Below are 19,887 nucleotides of genomic sequence, written 5' to 3' on the forward strand. Positions count from 1 at the left end.
GTGAGCACTTGTTCCCTTTCGCATTAGCTCTTTCAGGACCACGTGGTTGGCACTCACAGAATGATTCCTCTGGGCCGAGGGCTTGAAAGAGCTAATATGCTGGTAGAGTCAGGATCAGGGTTGGTGGTGGCTCCCCTGTATTGGAAATGTTTCTGGTTTCTTTTGCAGAGCACTTTACAAATGTTACACGAAAGGAAGAAGAAAGTCAGAATCTGCTCATTCCAGTGAGGAGTGTGCGCTGACACCTGCACATTCAGAACAAGAACCGACAGGCTCTCACTGGTGCCTCTCACCTGCTCATTACTGGTAGAGGAGATGCTGGATTCTGCCTCCTCCTCCCCTCGGTCCTCATTCTTAGACTTCCAAAACCTCCCTTCACGAAGGAAGCGCTGATGCAGCTCCAGCTCATCACAGGCCTTCTTCCAGCCCATACTGCGCTTAACATGCAGCCGGTGAACGTTGACTGTGATGTCCTGTATGTTTTCAGAAGGAATCCAGGCCCTGTGAACAACATTGAAAGGGATGGTTAGAAATTTCCAAAATGGGAGGGACTTCCCTGGCCGTCCAGTGGTTGAGACTTGGCCTTCCAACACACGGGGAGCTAAGATTCCACATGCCTCGTGGCCAAAAACCCAAAACATAAAACAGAAGCAATATCTTAACAAATTCGATAAAGACTTTAAAAATGGTCCACATCAAAAAAAAAGAAGAAATTTCCAAAATGGTAGAAAGTCTACCAATTGTAAAGTACAATTTGTGGCTTGAATAAAAACTCTTACCAAGTAGAAAATAGGTGAAGTGACATTTGTTTTTCACATTTATCAAGGCAAAGTTCTCAGAATGGGAGTGATTCACAGCTCTTTTTAAAATGTTCAATATCTCATTGTTTTGAATACTGTAAATTATTCAAAATCTAGCTATTTGCATGTTAGAACTATAGAATCATTTGTAAATGCCCAGAAATTTTCATGAGACACTTACATACAAAATGAGGGCATCTAACAACTATTATCTAGTAAGTCATCACATCCCTATTCATCAGATGAACCATGACCAACAAATGGAAAACCGTTTGTATCATTCAGCAACCAAGTACTCAACTGCGAACACATAAGTTGATTTAAAACTACATTTGGTTCTATTGGGAAGAATGCTAGAAACTTAAGAAAATTTTCCTGGGTGCTAATTGCTTGACTGGACTTAAATTAGTATCCAACTCAACCAGGGCTTACCATGTGCCAGTGGAAGGCACCACAAAGCATACAGTGCATGGGACCTATGACTGACTGTTCCCACCTCATTTGACAGCTGGCAGAGGTGCTGCCAAAATGGGGTTAAGGAGAGCTATTATTAGCAGCTGGAACCCAGTGAGGGTCCTCACTGCGCCTAATTTATTAGTTTGGCACTTCTATATACATTGCCACTGCCTTTAACTGAGAAACAATGATAAAACAGTGCAGCACAGAGTTGAGGTGACTCTGGGGTACTCTGGAGAGGAAGAGGGTTTCATTTGGCTGTGAGTGGTCACAGGTTTCATTTGGGCTCCATCTTGAAGGAGGAGTAAGATTTAAACGGGGACCACATGAGGGGAGGACTTCTAGGCAGAAGGGATGTCACAAATGAAATAAGAAAATATAAGGACATGTGAGCCACAGTTAGTATGACATTTTCTAAAGCACAGGGTACAAGCTGGGATCCAGCACTATGAATATACAGATTTGCTCTTTTCAGTCTTATTAGGAGTTTCAGAAATTCTAGACCTATGACTGTTCTGAAGGGATCTTACTGAATCCCGGCACATATGCCTAAAGACAAAAATGTAGACTTCTAATTTGCTTGTACAAACTAAGCTGTTTGCTTTAGAATTTAAAAGCACATTTTAAATATATAATAATCCATAGTTATATGGTAATGATAACTGAAATTGTTAAATTTGAACTTATTTATAAATATTACATTAACAGTATCATCTGACAGTGCTTTATTAGAAACCAAAGTAAACTACACTTTGAAAAAGAGTGCAAATAAAATTTTGCTTGTGGAAGAGTTCCTTACCATTAGATCTTGTATTTATATTATATTTACTCTTTCAGTCAACAAACGTTTATTGAGCACCTATTACATACCAGTCAATCAATAAAAGTATTAAAACACTTTTTAAAACCAGTATGTTTTTTGAGAGAGATTTCTGTTATAAGCAGTGCTGACTACCTGGAATCAACTTGTGACCTAGGAGAGAATCTTATCCCCTTGGATATATTTAGTCTATTGAATCTATTTAATCTACTGAATTTATTGAATTTATTCATTTATCTACTACCAGCTGGAACCCAGTGAGGGTCCTCACTGTGCCTAATTATTAGGTTGGCACTTCTACATACATGGCCACTGCCTTTAATCTACTGAATTTAATCTACTGATTTAATCAACTGAATCTATTCTTAACATGAGACTTACGTCTCAATGCAATTCATAAAAACATTCCTATTCTCTCTTAATCATCTCCATTATTGTAGATAATCAGATTTCAGTTTTAAAGAGTATCACTGAGCATGCAATCTGACCTACACTAAAAATAAAAGGCAAACTGCACCCCACAATTTTACAGTAAGTTTAATAAAAAGAGGTAAAATCGAATCTGGCTATACCTACACATCTGTCAATCTGGAATTCTCTGAATATATGCACAATAAAATGGCTCAGTGATATGATGGCAAATGAACCCAAAATGTCCCCTTTCTTTCTTCCCTGTGCCATTGCTCCCTCCAACTACAGGCAGCAGCAGATTTAGCCCTGCTGACAGTCAGACCCTATCAGCTACTTTTTTTCCTCTGACAGGAAGAACCCTGCATACCCTATGAAAACCCTGCCTGTACTTACCAGGACCACAGGCATCTGCTCCCTGAACATTACAACCTGCTCAGGGTTCAGGGTCTAGGGAGGGAGCAGCATGTTCTGGTGTGAGCATACAGAGGGACTAGTCCAAAATCATTTATTTGCTTAAATTTTTTTTCTTCCACCTAAGTGTAAAGACATGATAAAATGGCTAAAGAATATTTATTGTATTTATTCATAGTGATCTCTGCATAACAATGTGGTATTTAATGCCACTGAATGGCACACTAAAAAATGTTTACAATAGTTTTAAAGTATTTACTAATGAAAACTTGTAGCTGGGGGCCCTTATAGGCCATCTCTTCTTGGTATATAACATGTTGCTTAAGTAATTAAAACTATTATTTTTATAGAGTTCATTTTTTAATATATCAATTATTCTAACATGATAGAGTATCATTTTTAAGGTATGTCCCCATCATTCACTTGAAATATCTTGCTGCTATATTGTAACCAGGAAAAGCAAATGAAAAAGATTCATAATAAAACTGTATTTATAGTAAAATTGTAGATCTTTTATTTTCTAAAATAAAGTCCTTAGAGTCCCATCTGTCCATAATTTTTTTAGATAAAATCTTCCAAGAAATTAGAAGTCTGGGGGAAGAAGACTCTGGAAATGTAATTTTCTGGTTTAATTCCCTCTTCAGATGACAAACTTACTCTAAGGACCCAAGTAAATCAGCTCAATTATTCTTTTAAAATATTTTCTGCACAGTATATACTGAATGATATAAAACAAACTCATATTATTAATAAAATACCACTCATGGTTGAAGATACTATAAAGTTGTTTTAAAATTAGTGAAAAAAGAAAATATAGGAAAATTCTGATTATCAGATTGTTCTCATCTAGTAGAATGTTTTTTAAAAATAACTGAATTCTTCATTTTTCTAAATTAACTGTTTATTTAATGAAATTCAAAAAACTAAGTCAAATTTTTCCCTCATGTACATTCTTAGATCATAACATCGACACTCTCCTGTACTCCTCAGTTGATTATTTTTGTCTATGGCTTTGACAGAACCTTGAAAGTACAGTTGAAACTACCGTAATGATATTACAATTCTATGAAATGAACACATCCTGAGAAACCTTCCACTTAACTCCTAATATGGATTCAATCCCACCATTAACACGCTTCTGAACTCAACAGTCAGCTATTGAAACTGTCCTGTTTAGTAACCATTATCTGAAATACACCTAGAAATACCATGTATAGAAAGCACTGTTAGGTGCCCAGTCAAGTTATGTGCTGATTTGTTTTTTAATTTAAAATACACTTCAGGGCTTCCCTGGTGGCACAGTGGTTAAGAATCCACCTGCCAACGCAGGGGACACGGGCTCAAGCCCTGGTCCGGGAAGGTCCCACATGCCGCGGAGCAACTGAGCCCATGCACCATAACTACTGAGCCCACATGCCACAACTACTGAGCCCGTGAGCCACAACTACTGAAGCCCGCACGCCTAGAGCCTGTGCTCTGCAACAAGAGAAGCCACCGCAATGAGAAGCCCATGCACCGAAACAAAGAGTAGCCCCTGCTCGCTGCAACTAGAGAAAGCCTGCGCACAGCAACAAAGACCCAACGCAGCCAAAAATAAATAAATACAATAAATAAATTCATAAAAAAATAAAATGAAATACAGTTCACACAGTTTCTAATGGCAAAGCCCACAGAGCACTGGTAAAGCAGGACTGGGCGCCCCCCACGACTCCTGGAGGCCCAGGGGTGATGCTGCACATGATTTACCTCTGGTGGTGGTGACCGAAGAAGCGGACGTCAACCTGATTGTCCTCTTTCTGCATGACTTTGGCCGGCCAGAATCCAAAACCTTTCATTTTAGCCCAAACCAGTTCATGATTAGGTATCTGGAAATAAAATGTTTTACCTTGTCATACTACTTTTAAAGTATTAAATACAAGAATATCATTAATACTGAACTACTCAGTCAAGCATAATCCATAATTTTGAAAATATTTTTTTTCTAACTCCTAAGCACACAGAATTTACCCCCACCCCAGGATTGACTGATTTTGCCTCCAAGGAAAACACCAAAAAAATTAAAATTTGCATAAGCAATGTGGACCTTCATTTCGCAGAAAAGACAGTGAAAAGAATCTCTTGATAGCCTGTGGCATCTGGAATGAAGCCAGCAGTGTAACAGTGGCAAACAGAACACCCTAACTTTGCTTCATGAAATACAGTCCAACCCTGGGAGCCTATAAGAAATGGGAGAATTTTAGGCCTTCCTCCCGATCTATCAAGTCGGAGATGCAAACTTTAATGAGACCCTCAAGTGACTGAGGAGCACACTAATATCTCGGAGAATAGGGGCTCTCAGGCAGGCTCTTACACCATGGCCAGCGGTGGGCGGCTGCCCCTGGAACACTCCTTGAAATCATGCCATTTTAGGGGAAATCACACAGCTATAAGTATATATAAAGACTTAGATTTCTTGTGAGAGAATGAGAGGAAAAGCAAATTTTTACTTTATGTATTAAGGGATTCAATGTTTATTCCTACTCTTGAGGGTCCTCATTTTAAAGTCAGAAATGGATACTGATCCCAAGTTGTTTCCCCCATGTTTCAGTTTTTATACTCATTAAAACCATACATACTATGACACAAAGAAAAATATTTAGAAGGATTATAATCTTCAAGCAAATTGGAAATAAGACATCAGACACTTAAGAGGTTAAAAAAAAAATCTCAAAATTTTACATACACAAGGATAGCAGAACCAATTGTCAGGACGAGCATTTGATAAATAGAAGCAATTCTTGCAAAGTTGTAATTCATCCAGCTGAAGAAGAAAATCAACTATTTAGCCTACATAAAATACACACATGCATAAAACTATATAAAATAGATCCATGCAAATTAACATTCTCTTTCATGTATACAGTCTCCAGTTTTGTTCCTTAAGCTTAAAATTCTAATTTTCCAATGAATAATACCAGAAGAGCCTGCCACTTTCTTCTTGGAACCTCCCGAAGGTCCCAGATTGCACTTGGAATAGAGGACAGATTCCTTAGGGGACCACTGCATCTGACCTCTGCTTCCCCAGCCTCACTGATACCTTTCCAGTTCAGCACTCAGATTAAAGGCTATTTCCTCAGAAATGTCTCTTGATCTACCCATATAAAATATCCGCTACCAATAAAAGCAGTCCCTACTTTGCCTCATTCTCTTAGTGTTATTTTCTTTCATAACATTTTTTTATAACTTGTAAAGAAACCTATTTTGTCTGTCCTTTTCTTGAGTCTCCCTCTTCAGAATGCAACTGTATGAGCAGGAAGCCAGCATCCTGATCCCCATTTTATTCCTCCTAACACAGCACACAGTAGACACTCAATAAACATGTTTAACGAATTTTTAAAAAGTCATATGTGAAATGGAATCAAGAAACAAAACTTTTTATATAAATTGAGATGCTTTTGCAAAGATAGTATGGTTATAGATGAGTGTTTCAAATAAGAAAGACCACCCAAAAAATCCTTCCCTAAATATATATTTCATTTATTGTATAAATATGCATGCTGTTGTTTGGATGCTTTTTTGCCTGTGTAGTGTAGTAAGAACTCAAATTTGAACCTTTCATTTGCAGAGGGTAATGTTTATTGAGTGCCTGCCCAGTGCAGCACATTTACATGTAGTTATATAACTAATACTCTTTAGGGTAAAGAGGAGAGAACAAAGTTTCCTTTTCTTCTAACTAGTAGAAGTTACTTAGTAACTAAATCTAACTCCCAGGATTTCTCTGAAAATAGTTCTGCCAGAATTCTTCCCCTTCTGTTTGCGTTATTTCCCATGTATGTCATACATGGAAATAAAATTATATTTAAAGAAAATGGCAAAATTAAAATGTACATATCAGAGTGGAATTCTGAAATAGATTAATGTGGAATATAGCAAGAGTTTAGTTATTAGGCATGGATAGTACCTCATGACATGTGTCTTTATAGAGCATCCTTGCTATGTCAGCTTGCTCACTGTCTGCTGTAATTAAAGACAGGTATCTATTACCAGTGATCTAGAAACACAAGACTATCAAAATTAATACAGCCGTTTAAATTTTCTTTCATTTTTAACAAAAGTGGACACATACCATTTAAAACAAAAAACGTGTATTTAAAATAAAATTAAGGCAGTAAAAGAAAACGCTATCAGCAGCTTTAATTTTATATCCAATATAACATAATACTCTAGGTACAGAGGGACCTCTTTCATTACTTTTGAATGAGGGGATATTAATGCAGAAAATCAAAAGCAATCAAAGTGCTTATAAAAAGCCTTTCAACTAAGTTTATATATAAAACTATGAATATTACTTAGTGTAACTAGAGTTCTGCTTTTGGCCAGTCAATTCTATAAGCTATAACTCCATTACCAAATATTTTTAAGTTTAAACCCTAACATTATTACTTACAGATCATTCAGGTATTGTTTTAATATAATATTTTATATAAGATATTTTTCAACATGGAATGTAAATGGTATGAATTTTTAAAAACTACACAAAAGAAAAAAACAAAAAATATTCAACCTCCATAGAAAATCACTGTGTTGTGGAGAAGCAATTGAGCATCAGCTTTGAACTCTTCGTAACTTCGGTACTTCCCTTCGTTCACTTTCTGCAGAGGGAAAACAACAAAATGGCAAAGGGTTAATGGTGAAAACACCTGTCAGCATTACAGCGTTAGAGTGTAGGAAACAGGCAAATTTTCCAGAATGGCATTATGACTACTCCTGTGTCCCATGGTACTGACAGAATGTGCGTACAAGAAACCCACAACTCCGTCTGCAGTTAGACTATTACAGGATGGTGAAGTGTGCAGAGCCAACATCCTGCAGCCACGTTGTCCCCAATATTTATTTACTAGTATGAACTCTGCAGCGTGAACACCTCATTCTGTAATAACAAAAGCTGCTGCTAAGCACTGTAAATAACGAAAGCTTTGGTCAGTGGGGTTGATGAGACCCTAACTACATATCTACTATTTTTATAACTCAAGAGAATAAAAATTGAAAGAACAAAGAGCTGTTAGCCTCTGTGACAGTTTACCGTTATCACAAAGAAGATACGGTTATAATTCTGAATTGGGATTAGGTGCTGATGTATAAACAATTTTAAAGTCCTAGGAGGTCCTCTATGCACCAAGGCAAATGATGGTTCTGTCTGGCATCAAGGGTCACAGGGCACTTTTATGAATATTGATATCTGAATTCCACCCTGAACTTCTCATGGTCTTGGGCTCGCAGGTGCTCAGGCCTTGGCATTGTGCAGCGCTCCCAGGCTACCTGCCTATACCCAGGTGGGGACAACCGCACCCCACAGTCCCCAAGCACCATCATAGCTCGTATTTTGGTCTGGACTGTAAGCTCCTGAAAGCATGAAAATCATGTCTTCCTCTTCATTTTCTTTATGGTGCTTCCGCTCATGGTCAGCACTTGCTAACAAGGCACCATCAGCCCAGCCAGTGTGCTCCATGGACCCAACAGGATCAGATTGCAGAACGTGGGGAGGGGCCACACAGGGAGAGGGCAGGAAGGGCAGCTGAGTTCTTCATTGTTCTCAGAGGCTCAGAGTTAGGAAAAGAGGCTATGCCTGAAGCCACACAATCTAGGGGTAGGAGGTAAAATTTAAATTGCTCGTTTTTATGAACAACCTTCATTTATCCCTTTCTTCCACTGAAATAATACACCTTCATTCTTCCTCAGCTATTAAGCAGGTTAAGAAAGGAGTAAGATGATATTAAATTATTCCTATGGTCTCCCTAATTATGGCCAACCATAAGATTTTAAAACTTCAAAACGATACATAGGTACAGAATTAATAAATCTGCAAAGCTAACTGGAAACAGGTCAAAGTGTTCACTGCATTTTACTGCAATTTGTAATTAAATATTAACAAACCCATTAACGATCCTCAGCTAGAGTAGGTAAAAATAAGAACTTCATTAAAGAAGGATAAAGTTTTCTAGTTAAAACTTTGTTTTGTTCAAGTGCATGTCATTGTGTTTCCCAAGATCCTAGATCAGTTCTATGTTCTAATCTTCCCTTGAGAGAAACTCCTAAGTACTGCTTCTGAAACTAGGAAACCACATCCACATGTTAATTACATCTGGAACATTACACTGACCAGGCTACAATACATCTTCTTTAAGCAGCAAGTGTCAAGAATCAACAGGCTGCTGAAAACCAAGCCTCTTAAAAGATGACCCCTAAAGAGCACTAGAGGGAGTGCATGCCATTCACAAGGGCAGCTGCTCAGGCAGGAGGGCGGCAGGTGCACGACCAGGGCTGTGCTGTCAGGGAGCTTTACCTCCTGAATGGCAGGGACGTCGACCGCCGAGTGCACCAGCCGCCGGTACATGGGGTGTTTGTTGTCCTTCCCCTTTTTATTAAGGTCAATAGCCTGAAAGGTCATGAGACACATCAGTTTAAACGTGGCTAGAGAGAGGGGTAAAACATCAATTTCTAAACAACAAGTACTTTAGAACTTAATGAAAAATGTACATGCACTATAGTTTAATGTGGCATTCCTTAAGGTTTGAATAGAAAGAACAGTTATTTTGGAAAATTCAATTTCATTTTAAACACTAATTATCAATGAAAATGTTCACTCTGATAAATGGAATTTTAAAATATAAATGTTTCTAATCTAATACAGCTAAAGAAATGCCTGAGTTGAAAACAAAGACAAAACAAATTTAAAAGCCTTTTATAGAACTATTTACTGCACAAAAGAAACGGGACAGCAGTGGTTTCCACCCCTCATACTGCTCTATGCATATTTGTTCCTTGTCAGTCACTAACTTTTAAGGAGTAAGCCAGAGTGAAATATATTCTGGGCGATTCTGAGAGCCCCCCTTACAGGACTCACCCTCTCCTTCATGCGGGAGACGATGAACCTCAGGTACGTACTCATCTCCTGCTTGTTCGTATTTTTCTTCTTGATGCTCTGTTGAAGATAGAAAAGGCCAAGATAAAATCTGATCATTTATAAGTCTATATTCTTGTAAAAGATGTCTCTTATATAAAAGATTATAGTGTGCGAAGATTTTCTTAAAAGATGTACTATTTCCAACATTATCTGATGCCGAGAAATCTTCAAAATTTGCATACCAAAAACAGCATTTAACAAGGTAAGAATCAGAAAATATTATACTGTCCTTGACATAATAACTTAGAGAACTATGCATTTTTTTCTTTTCTTGATGTTTAAAACTTCAACCAATTTTCAGATGAAAAGAAATAATAACAATAATGATATAATAATGATATAATGTAGAATCACTTATTTTATTAAAAAACATTAATGGCTGAAATCCTTTAGGGAATATTTTAAAATAGCAATATTGAATGGTGAATTTCAACATAACATTATTCTCTGTTAAAAAGATTATTAAATGTCTGTGTCACAAAGGAATTACATACACTGCAGCACACACATCTACATAACTATTCTAAAGTGTCACAGATCTCTTCAGTAATAACTCCAATTTCTGTTAGTCTTGCCTAAAAGCTAATTAGGTTCCTTAATTTATCTCTCAGAAAATTAACTTTACATGAAGAAAAAAAGACAGGATTTTTTAACTTTTATGTCATTTCTAGACAGCTAGGAAACAAGGACCAATGTTCCCGTTTCCCTAGTCAAGGTTAATATACCATGACAGACACTGGACCACAAGTAGACTGCACTGCAGAGGACTGAGTAGGTTTGGGCCACTATTTAATAGACGCTTTAACTTTTTCAGGCCGCTACATTATGAGTCTCTACCCAGTGGTATTATTACTTACTCCCAAAAGAATTTTATACACAGGAAGTCATCTCAATATCCTAAGTACAATGGAAGAAGGAGCAAAACTTTCTCATGTAAATGAGAAAACTTAGCTATGGCTTAAGCAAACTGATTATACATACACAACATTAAAATATCTGCATAACAAGTGGAAAACTGTTTTCTGAGCTGGAGACTTACTTTCATACACTTCATGTTTGACATGATCCCCTCCCTTCCTCCTCACCTGGATTCTTTGGCAATGCAGTCAGTGCTCTCCTTACTCAGCTTTATTCTATGACCTGTGCAGTTTTATTATGGAGCAGTTTTTCTCAACCCCCGCCATACCTCAGATACACTGGTGGACTCCCATAAAATGCAGCTGGGCTCCACCCCTGAGCATCTGAATTGGAATTTCTAAGGGAAAGTTCATTCATTCACTGTTAGTTCCTCAGGTGGTTGTGACATCTGGCCAAGACCAAGTACCAATGGTGTAGATGTGGAGTTTAAAATGCAATGACATTTCCTGAACCCCAGCTTTTATAATCTCTGGGGAAAGGGACTTTGATGTAGCTTGTAAATTCTCATTTTAAACAAAATCCCCAGTGAGTCCCAGGCACACAAACACATGAGAACTATTAACTGCTCCCTCCTGTAAGCCAGAGTAAAACAGTGGATCTGAAACACAGTCAGCTATTAATGCTTTTGTGTAAACATTCTTGCTAGCACGGCCATCCCTCCAAGCACTGCTTTCTATACTAAACAGCTTGATGAGCTACTGGATATAGGGAAGAAAGGGTAAGAAGGCCAAGAAGGCTTTTTCCTCACCTCCTGGGAAACCTATATTCCCTTAAAAAGAGAGGAGAATAAAAACAAATGCTTCCAGGGAGTTTCCTGGTGGCCTAATGGTTAGGATTCCGGGCTTTCACTGCCGTGGCCCGGGTTCAATCCGTGGTTGGGGAACTGAGATCCTGCAAGCCGCATGGCATGGCCAAAAACAAACAGACAAAAAAGCCAAATGCTTCCAACTACATGCTCTATCATGCCAACTCGGAAATATTTTGGGAGGACTACCAACACTGCAGATCCCAAATATCATTCTGGTCATTAAATCATACAACTGTGTATAAACTCAGGTATAACAGCAACCTACATCAGATTAGAAGTCTTGTAATACTATCTGTGGGGTCATGGTTCTTTTAATAGGTAACATATTATTCAGGTGAAATATACAACCAGCACTGTATGTAGTGCTGAAATATTACTTTAATGCTCACTAAAAATTGTGCCAAACTAAGCAGGGTGGGAACACTCTCCTCTCTGGGTCTCCCATTGAATACCTCGAGCTCAACCAGGCAATGAGTGCTCTTGAAGCCGATGTCCACTAGTGCTGGGACGTCTGCAGTCACTTGAGAGGTGACGGTGGGGATGGGTGCTCACTGCATCCCCTGCAACATGGCTGCCCTGTCTCCAGGGCTGCTGTGTATTCTACACATGCACAGTAATATTTTTTTCTCATTTCTGCACTCTCAACATCAACCTACGAAGTACTTCACTGTTAGTTAGAATCCAACTCCTTTTGGTTTTAGAGCCTTAGAAAATAAAGCAATTCAATGTTTCTCTGTGGGTGAAATTTATGCAGTGCTAGAATCAGAATATCTCTACAGGCATACCTCATTTTATTGTACTTCGCAGATACTGTGATTTTTACAAATTGAAGGTTTGTGGCAACCCTGCATTGAGCAAGTCTATTGGCGCCCTTTTTCCGACAGCATTCGCTCACTTAGTGTCACTAGGTCACATGTAGTAATTCTCATAGTATTTCAGACTTTTTCAATATTACTATATTATTATATTTGTCACAGTGATCTTTGATCAATGATCTTTGATGTTACTATTGTGAAACGATTATGACTCGCTGAAGGCTCAGACGATGGTTAGCATTTTTTAGCGATGAAGTACTTTTTAATTAAGGTATGTACCTTTTTTGACATAATGCTATTGCATACTTACTAGTTTAAACATAACTTCTATGTACATCCAGAAACCAACTAGTTTGTGCAACTAACTTGATTGTGATATTTGCTTTACCGTTGTGGTCTGGAACCAAATCTGCAATACCTCCGAGGTATGCCTGTATAGCTAAAATATCCTAACCAACTGGTTCTTTCTTTGAAATAAAAAAATATTGAAACTTTTTGAAACAGGGAAAACCCTATTTTACTTTGCTTAAGTTTAGGTAACTGTGCATTACATTGTTCATGTAATTCCCCTGTTTAAATGAAGGTCTATTTTCAGTTCCTATTTCCTTTCCATAGAGAATCTACAAAATACATGGGTATTACGTGCTCTCAGAATGCTTTTACTTTGGTTTCACCTGTTTAAACATTTCTAGATTAATTGCTAATTTAGCATAACCATGTGCAGCAACACTTCTTTCTGGGAAGACTCCAAATGTACAGAGTTCAGGCCGAGGGCCTTAATTTTACAAAACTATATAATAAATGATAAATTAGAGGATAAAAATCTGATTTTGTATCATGTTTAAATTTGCTTAGAGTAAGATGCTAGAGTATCTCTCCTCTTCAGTGTGCAACTGAAAGTGGTGATATACGCTTAGGAAAGTGACTATATTTCAGCAAAATGTAAAAGGAAACAAGGGGGATGGATGACTTTCTGTGGCTAAATGGATGTGACCCACCCCCACCCTTCACGGCTCCAACTCTGGCAAAATATTACTACCTAGAAAGTCCCCTACACATTTTATAAAGTGCCACCCAGATTTAAGCAGCCCACTTCAGTGCTGATCACCTCTGGTTGTGCATTAGAACCGCCTGGGAAAGCCTTTAAAAAAACACCAATGTCCATTTATACAAAGTTCTGGAACAGGAACAACTTATCTGACGGACACTAATGACAGTGACGCCCATCTGGTATGGGGTGGGATTCAATGGTCATGTCGGTGGGACTTGGGTACACAGCTATGTGTGCATTGGTCTATTTCTCAAGTGGCATATTCAAGACTTGTGCAAATCACTGCAATGTAAATTTTACCTCCAAGGAAAAAGCCACCACTGTCTAGGTGCCACCCAGAGATGGTGCTGACACTGGTTTACAGAGGAGCCTGGGCACTGGCAGTCCTAACACCCCAGGTATTTCTCCCAGGCAGTCCCGACTGAGAACCACTGCACAGCAACATAAGAGAGGCTGTTTCCTTACACAAACACATGCAGTGGCCCAACTCACCTCTGCTGCTGTCCCGAGAAGAGTCAAGAGGCAGAGCTGCGAAGCTGGCTTCTAAAGTGACACCAGATCTGGAAGCCTCTCTGTCTACTTGCTCACACTAACAGAAAGGCACCTCTCTTACGTTTCAACTATTTGTTGGTTCTCTTCAGTTAACGTATTAGAAACTTCAATCATTCTGGCTGTACAGGAGTCACCAAAAGAAGTTTCCTATCCAAGGAGGATTATTTTTTTGAAAGCCTCTGTGTTACTTATTTTTTTACTTGCTACCCAATACATCTTTTCTGGTGACAGATATGGGATTCTACTGAAGATGTAGGGCAAGAACTGAAGTGCGTGTGAACACTCCAGTTGGTAGGTGTATCCAGGAGGCTGGGGGAGCCCACTTCCCACACGTGCAGGCTGAGGCACTTGCTCAGAGAAGGGAAGCAAACAAAAGAGAAGACCCTGAACAGATGCAAAATCTCTTTCAACAATTTGTAGGGACGAAGCACTTGTTATAAGACGCTTCCACATTTGCTAAACTTGTGGGCTTTCTTTTTAACACTTTCTGGTTATGATTTAGAGAGTTGGTATTTCACAAAGGAAATCAACAGAGCACACAGCTCCGTCCAGGGCTGCACCCTAAGACTTCTAAGGACATCTTAGTTAGCATGTTGTGAGCTGCCTTATGTGACAGTCACAGCAGAGTTAGTGCCTGTCGGCCAAACCAGGACATTGGCGTGGCTTGAAAAAAGCCACTATAAGAGAAATGAAAGAGGTAGCTTCTAAGGTAAACACCATTCTGCTTGTAACATAACTAAGCAGATAGCTCTTGACAACAAGGTAAGAAAAACAGAAAAATAGTGCTGTATAAAATCTGCATATTATTTCAGATCCAATTCTTTCTCAGACTTTGAAGAACTGCTTTGCAGACCTCAGAACTCCTCAGTAAAGGCCTTTTTGTAAGAGTGACAGCTCAGGATCCAGCAGAGTGAAGCCCAGTAAGTGTTGGTAACTGCCCATATCACCTGGCAGCATACAGGAGTGACTTTGGTCAATATCTACAAATAATAAAGAGCGAAACTTCCTATTACATGCCCAAAGTTGCTGCAACCATTGTTAGACAACAGAAATCACATGGCCAAAGCTGTGTTACAGAGGTGGATAAGACATCCACTAACCTAAGATGCACTTAGGTATATTACAGATAACCGAGGGGCTGCTTCCCTTTAAGGGAAAAATAATAGAAAATCTTGAATATCTTCTTGAGTAAGGAATTCTTAAGCTAGTTACAATAATTGCTGGATTATAGCAAATCAAATGGGTCTAGGTAGATACCACAAGACAAAACATGAATAAAGTAATTCAGCCATGCTCAGTGCCTTACAGTGTTTTTTGGCTGGAAGCAGGTAGGAACAAGTTTTGATCCTGTCAAGGTTTATCCACAGCTGATTATTGATAATGATGCCCAAGCACCATTATTTGAAGGAACATTCAGGACTGAATAGTCTGGAATTTTCAATGTGCCCTAGAAACATAGGGCACTTCAGTTGTAGAAACATATTTTAGCAGAGAATTAACTTCTGGAAATACCACTTCTATACACCAAGTATCCAAAAGAAAAAAAGAAGTGTAAAATCAGAAATCCAGGGGTCTTTTCCTCAGATAATATATCTGTGCTGCTCACCACGCCAAATCCAAGCTCCCAAGTCTGTTATTAACAAGGGCTTCCCACTTTCCTGGGGATTCCCAACACCCAAAATGTTCTTCCCACAGCAGGCTGGACCAGAGGCAGGCAAACTTCTGTGAAGGGCCAGATGGTAACTATTTTAGGCTTTGAGGACATTCAGTTAGTGGCTGTCTCGACTACTCAGCCCTGCCATTGTGGTGAGAAGACAGCTATAAATAATGCATGCGTTCCATGAACAGGGCTGTGTTCCAATAAAACGTGTAGATACTGAAATTTTAATTTCTTATAATCTTCACATGTCACAAAATATTATTTCTCTTTTTCTTCAACCATTTGAAAGTAGAAAACCCGCCCTCAGCTCATGAGCAGTACAAAAACAGGTGGTGGGCTTGATTTGGCCCATGGGTCGTAGTTTGCCAACCCCTGGACTATAAGTTCTATGACAGCAGGGTCCCATGATGGTTTAGTTCAGTGTTCTTTTGCCAGGGCCTCGTACAGTATCTATCAAATAGTAAATACTCAATAAATACTAGTTGAATTGACCTAATGGCAGTCATTACTAACCAACTTCATTGCCTACTAGAAAAAAACATTCCATGTAGTTGAACTCAACAATACAAGATCCTTCCAAAATGTGAAATACTTATTCACACCCAAGCTGTGTTAGCACATTCAAGCCACCATAAACCATTTTGTTAATGTACCATTTCACTGTCAGATGACACCTAAACATGGCTGATGTCCTCTAGCAATCAGAGGCTCACTGGATGTTAGTGAGCGTGCAGGACTCCTGAGCCCCAACCCCAAGGATGTGTTCTAAACAGGCACATCCAGTAATTCTGCTACAGATGGTCTCTGGGGCTTATTGGAGAAACACTAGTCTGCATATAAATTACCTATATTGTCAGAGGAACCAGGAAGCTCCAAGCTCTCCTCCATAACTATCTGCAATCACAGAATAGAAATGAATCCCAATGAATTTTAGCTGCACCTAAATTGCCTATGTTAAGGAAATCAGGGGCTCTGCAATATTCTCTATAACCACTTGTAATGCTGGAACACAAAGGAATCAAAGAATTTATAAGAAACCCAATATCTGAGATTTTAACAGTAGAGCTGGTCTGGTGGGAGTGGCCCCAAGCCCTACTATTTATTTCTCCTCTGTACCACTGGGACCCCAGCAGCCCCTCAATGACAATCACTTTCTAGCACAGTCTTCTAAAAATATACCAATGTTCAGTCTTGTTCACCCCCAGTACTGACACACTGAAATTAAGTCTCCTCAACAAGAGCAGAAGAACAGAACACCACACCTGCTGCCAGCACCAGGGTAGGAACTTGGTTAAACACTTCTGCATTAGGAGTGCATGACTCCCTATAGCTCCATCCTACATCTCCCGTGGTCAGTCCAGCAACAATCATTTGCACTTGAGTTTCTGGCACTAGTTTTTTTTTTTTTAAACTTAAGTTAAAGAAACTTAAGTTTAAATATCTCCCCTAGGCTGTCACAAATATGCCTTCTTACTCATAGGTAAAAGTTGAACTTGGAGGATAATTCAAACCACAAAGAACATGTTGAGGTGGATTCTTGGAGTGTGTTGGCAAACATGACTCTACTCCCAAGCACTCTCTACTTGAGAAGTTGCTCCTACTGAATCACTAACGCACAGGGTTTCCAGACTTCTTCATGGAGATTCACAAAACAGCACTGAATGCTACTTCAGTTGTATCTATATTTATTAATTTTAACAGAGTCAACTCTTTGCTCTCTAACTGAGGTTGGGAGGTTTTGACTAAGTTCAGATGATATAATCAGCTTTGTATCTGCCAGTCCAGGGTGATTTACCAACTATTAAAGTATAGTCTCAAATTAATTCCACAAGTCACACAACTGACTGGTATTGTGAAAACATGGAATATTTCTATATCCACTACATCCACATAGAAATTGCTATAATACTAGCTATAGAGAGAAGGGTGTTATGTTATTCTTGTTATGTCAGGAATTTTATCATTCAAAATTAAATTTACTTTTGGACATAACTTTAAGTTGTTTTGCAGCAGATTACAGGGATTTAAGAATAGGAAAGGGACATTCGAAAAAGTTCATAGAACACAGGTTGTGTCTCCTTGTTCCTTCCATCTTCTACCAACACTAGTCTTTAAAGAAAGAACAAGATTCAAAAGGCAGAGGGAGGACGGATTCTTCAATGGAGTAAACCTTTCCATTCTCTCTTCTGAAAATAACTTACATGTCTCTGTTCTGGGGTCGCGGAATGAGTATCATATGTTCTCTGCTTAATGAGGCTGACAACCAGGCAACATTACACTACCTACCTCCCCACTCCTTCCCTACCTCCCCACTCCTACCTCTCCACCCCTTCCTCTCCGGCCTCATCACCTGCAGAGACAATAAAAGGAAATTGTGCGCACTTTGTACATATTTTCAGTACATCAATACTGGAAACACTTATCTAGATTAAGTTGTAACCACCTTGATGTAGGAACCAGTCCAACTATTATCTCTTTAATCCCTTATAGCTAAAAATAAAAGATAAAGCTCAATTAACATTTTTTAAAAGCCACTAAAAAGATACATCTCAAGGACAAAATACACCCCAAACATTTCACACTCACATCCAACACCTTCTGACTGTAACTTGTTAAATTCATCATGGGGAGGCAATGTAGAAAGTGTGGATTTTTTCTTTCTTGCTTGGCTCCAGGTAGTTTTATAAAGAGCTTATATAACAATACATGAGATTTTACAATTTTATATCCTAGATCCAATTTTAAAAATCCTTTATCAGGGCTTCCCTGGTGGCGCAGTGGTTGAGAGTCCGCCTGCCGATGCAGGGGACACGGGTTCGTGCCCCGGTCCGGGAAGATCCCACATGCTGCGGAGCGGCTGGGCCTGTGCACCATGGCCGCTGAGCCTGCGCGTCCGGAGCCTGTGCTCCGCAACGGGAGAGACCACAACAGTGAGAGGCCCACGTACCGCAAAAAAAAAAATCCTTTATCAATGTTCCCATTACTTTTTCCTCTAGTAAAGCCAGGAATGAATACCAAAACTGCCTTACAAAGTAATTGGTTCAGACAAAGATCTTCTTAAAAATTAATTTTCTACTTTTGTGAGTATAAAAATAAGACCCCATTGTCTTTAAAAATTGTAAAAAAAAATTTGATTAATGTTCATTCGTAGCTTTCAATACTATGATTGTCTACATTTTTAAAAAACGCTTCTTCTATTTTATTTAAAAATCAAATCTCTACTCCAGAATTGATAATATGTATCTTGAAGGTAAAAGTACTTACTTTCAGGGTGAAAATATTAATAAACTTCCCACATTAAAAAAGGAAGACTAATCAGAAAGCAAGAATACAGTTTCACAGTAGATACATAAAGAATATACGTTCAAAATATTTTCGTTTCACATTTTGTCCTGTTTCACTCTGAACATTAAATGAGAATTCTCCTTAATTTTGAGATTTAAAAAAACTATACTGCCTACATACCCAAAAGAATGAAAAATGAATTCAGAAGTAAATTTCTATCTCCAGTTTCAAGAAATAGCTTTCATCAGGAGTCACAGTACAAATGACTCAAATATAACTTACCCAGAACTAAGTTAACAGTGACAAGTCAGTATGTACCCATGGTGACCTCCTAAATAGCAACTCAGTCTTGGTTTAGTTTTAGTAAACAGTTAAATTCCCTTGTTTTCAGTAGCTGTCTAACGAGTATACTATACCCCATGTGAAAAAAATATATAGTACCTGGGGATTAACATCCAATCTAAAAGTTAATTTTAAATGCTTTCTATAGACTTCTTTCTGTATATATCTATTAAGTTGCCTGTAAAATAGACATCTTCATTCTAAATATTTTAAGGAGAAGCTGCAGTAGTAGGGAGATTTTAGGAATAATTCTTACTAGTGTAGCTCCCTTCCTCGGATCTCCTTAGATGGCCTACTAGTCAAGCATCAGAGAATCAGGCACTGCAAATTTGGGAGAGCTTTGCGGATTAGATGTAGAACCAAAGTATTCTTAAATAAGTAAAATTCTCCCATATAAATTCTTCTTCATTTTCTTATCTACATTTTCTTGTGTTTCTGTATTTTATTAGTAGGCTAAGTTGATTCACCATACATTTGTACATTAACACAAATTTTAAAGTTTGTGACCCTTAAACAGAGAAAAATACCATATGAAACATTTGTGGGCAGATGAGTATTTTATAGTTTTAAAGACATACTGGAATAATATATCCCCTATCCAATACTTTGAATGGT

The 19,887-nt window shown here is 38.5% G+C and overlaps 1 protein-coding gene across 34 annotated transcripts in view; it reads right to left on the bottom strand.

Moving 5' to 3' along the window:
- ZMYND11 (zinc finger MYND-type containing 11) overlaps nt 1-19,887 on the bottom strand; it is a 137,112-nt gene that overhangs the window by 19,786 nt on the left and 97,439 nt on the right. For 16 of the 34 annotated variants that reach the window (XM_004278369.2, XM_033403052.2, XM_033403051.2 and 13 more), the window contains 7 exons: nt 9,782-9,859; nt 9,221-9,313; nt 7,442-7,529; nt 6,839-6,894; nt 5,621-5,698; nt 4,645-4,763; nt 294-501 (listed from right to left, as the gene is read on the bottom strand). In XM_004278369.2, the coding sequence (XP_004278417.1) occupies nt 294-501; nt 4,645-4,763; nt 5,621-5,698; nt 6,839-6,894; nt 7,442-7,529; nt 9,221-9,313; nt 9,782-9,859 (720 nt within the window). Of the gene's footprint in view, nt 1-293; nt 502-4,644; nt 4,764-5,620; nt 5,699-6,838; nt 6,895-7,441; nt 7,530-9,220; nt 9,314-9,781; nt 9,860-10,926; nt 11,916-19,887 lie in introns of those variants that run through there. The other 18 variants (XM_049705692.1, XM_049705683.1, XM_049705681.1 and 15 more) reach the window with 6 other exon arrangements.

The sequence above is a fragment of the Orcinus orca genome, chromosome 2 (genome assembly GCF_937001465.1).
Source record: "Orcinus orca chromosome 2, mOrcOrc1.1, whole genome shotgun sequence".
NCBI lineage: Eukaryota > Metazoa > Chordata > Mammalia > Artiodactyla > Delphinidae > Orcinus > Orcinus orca.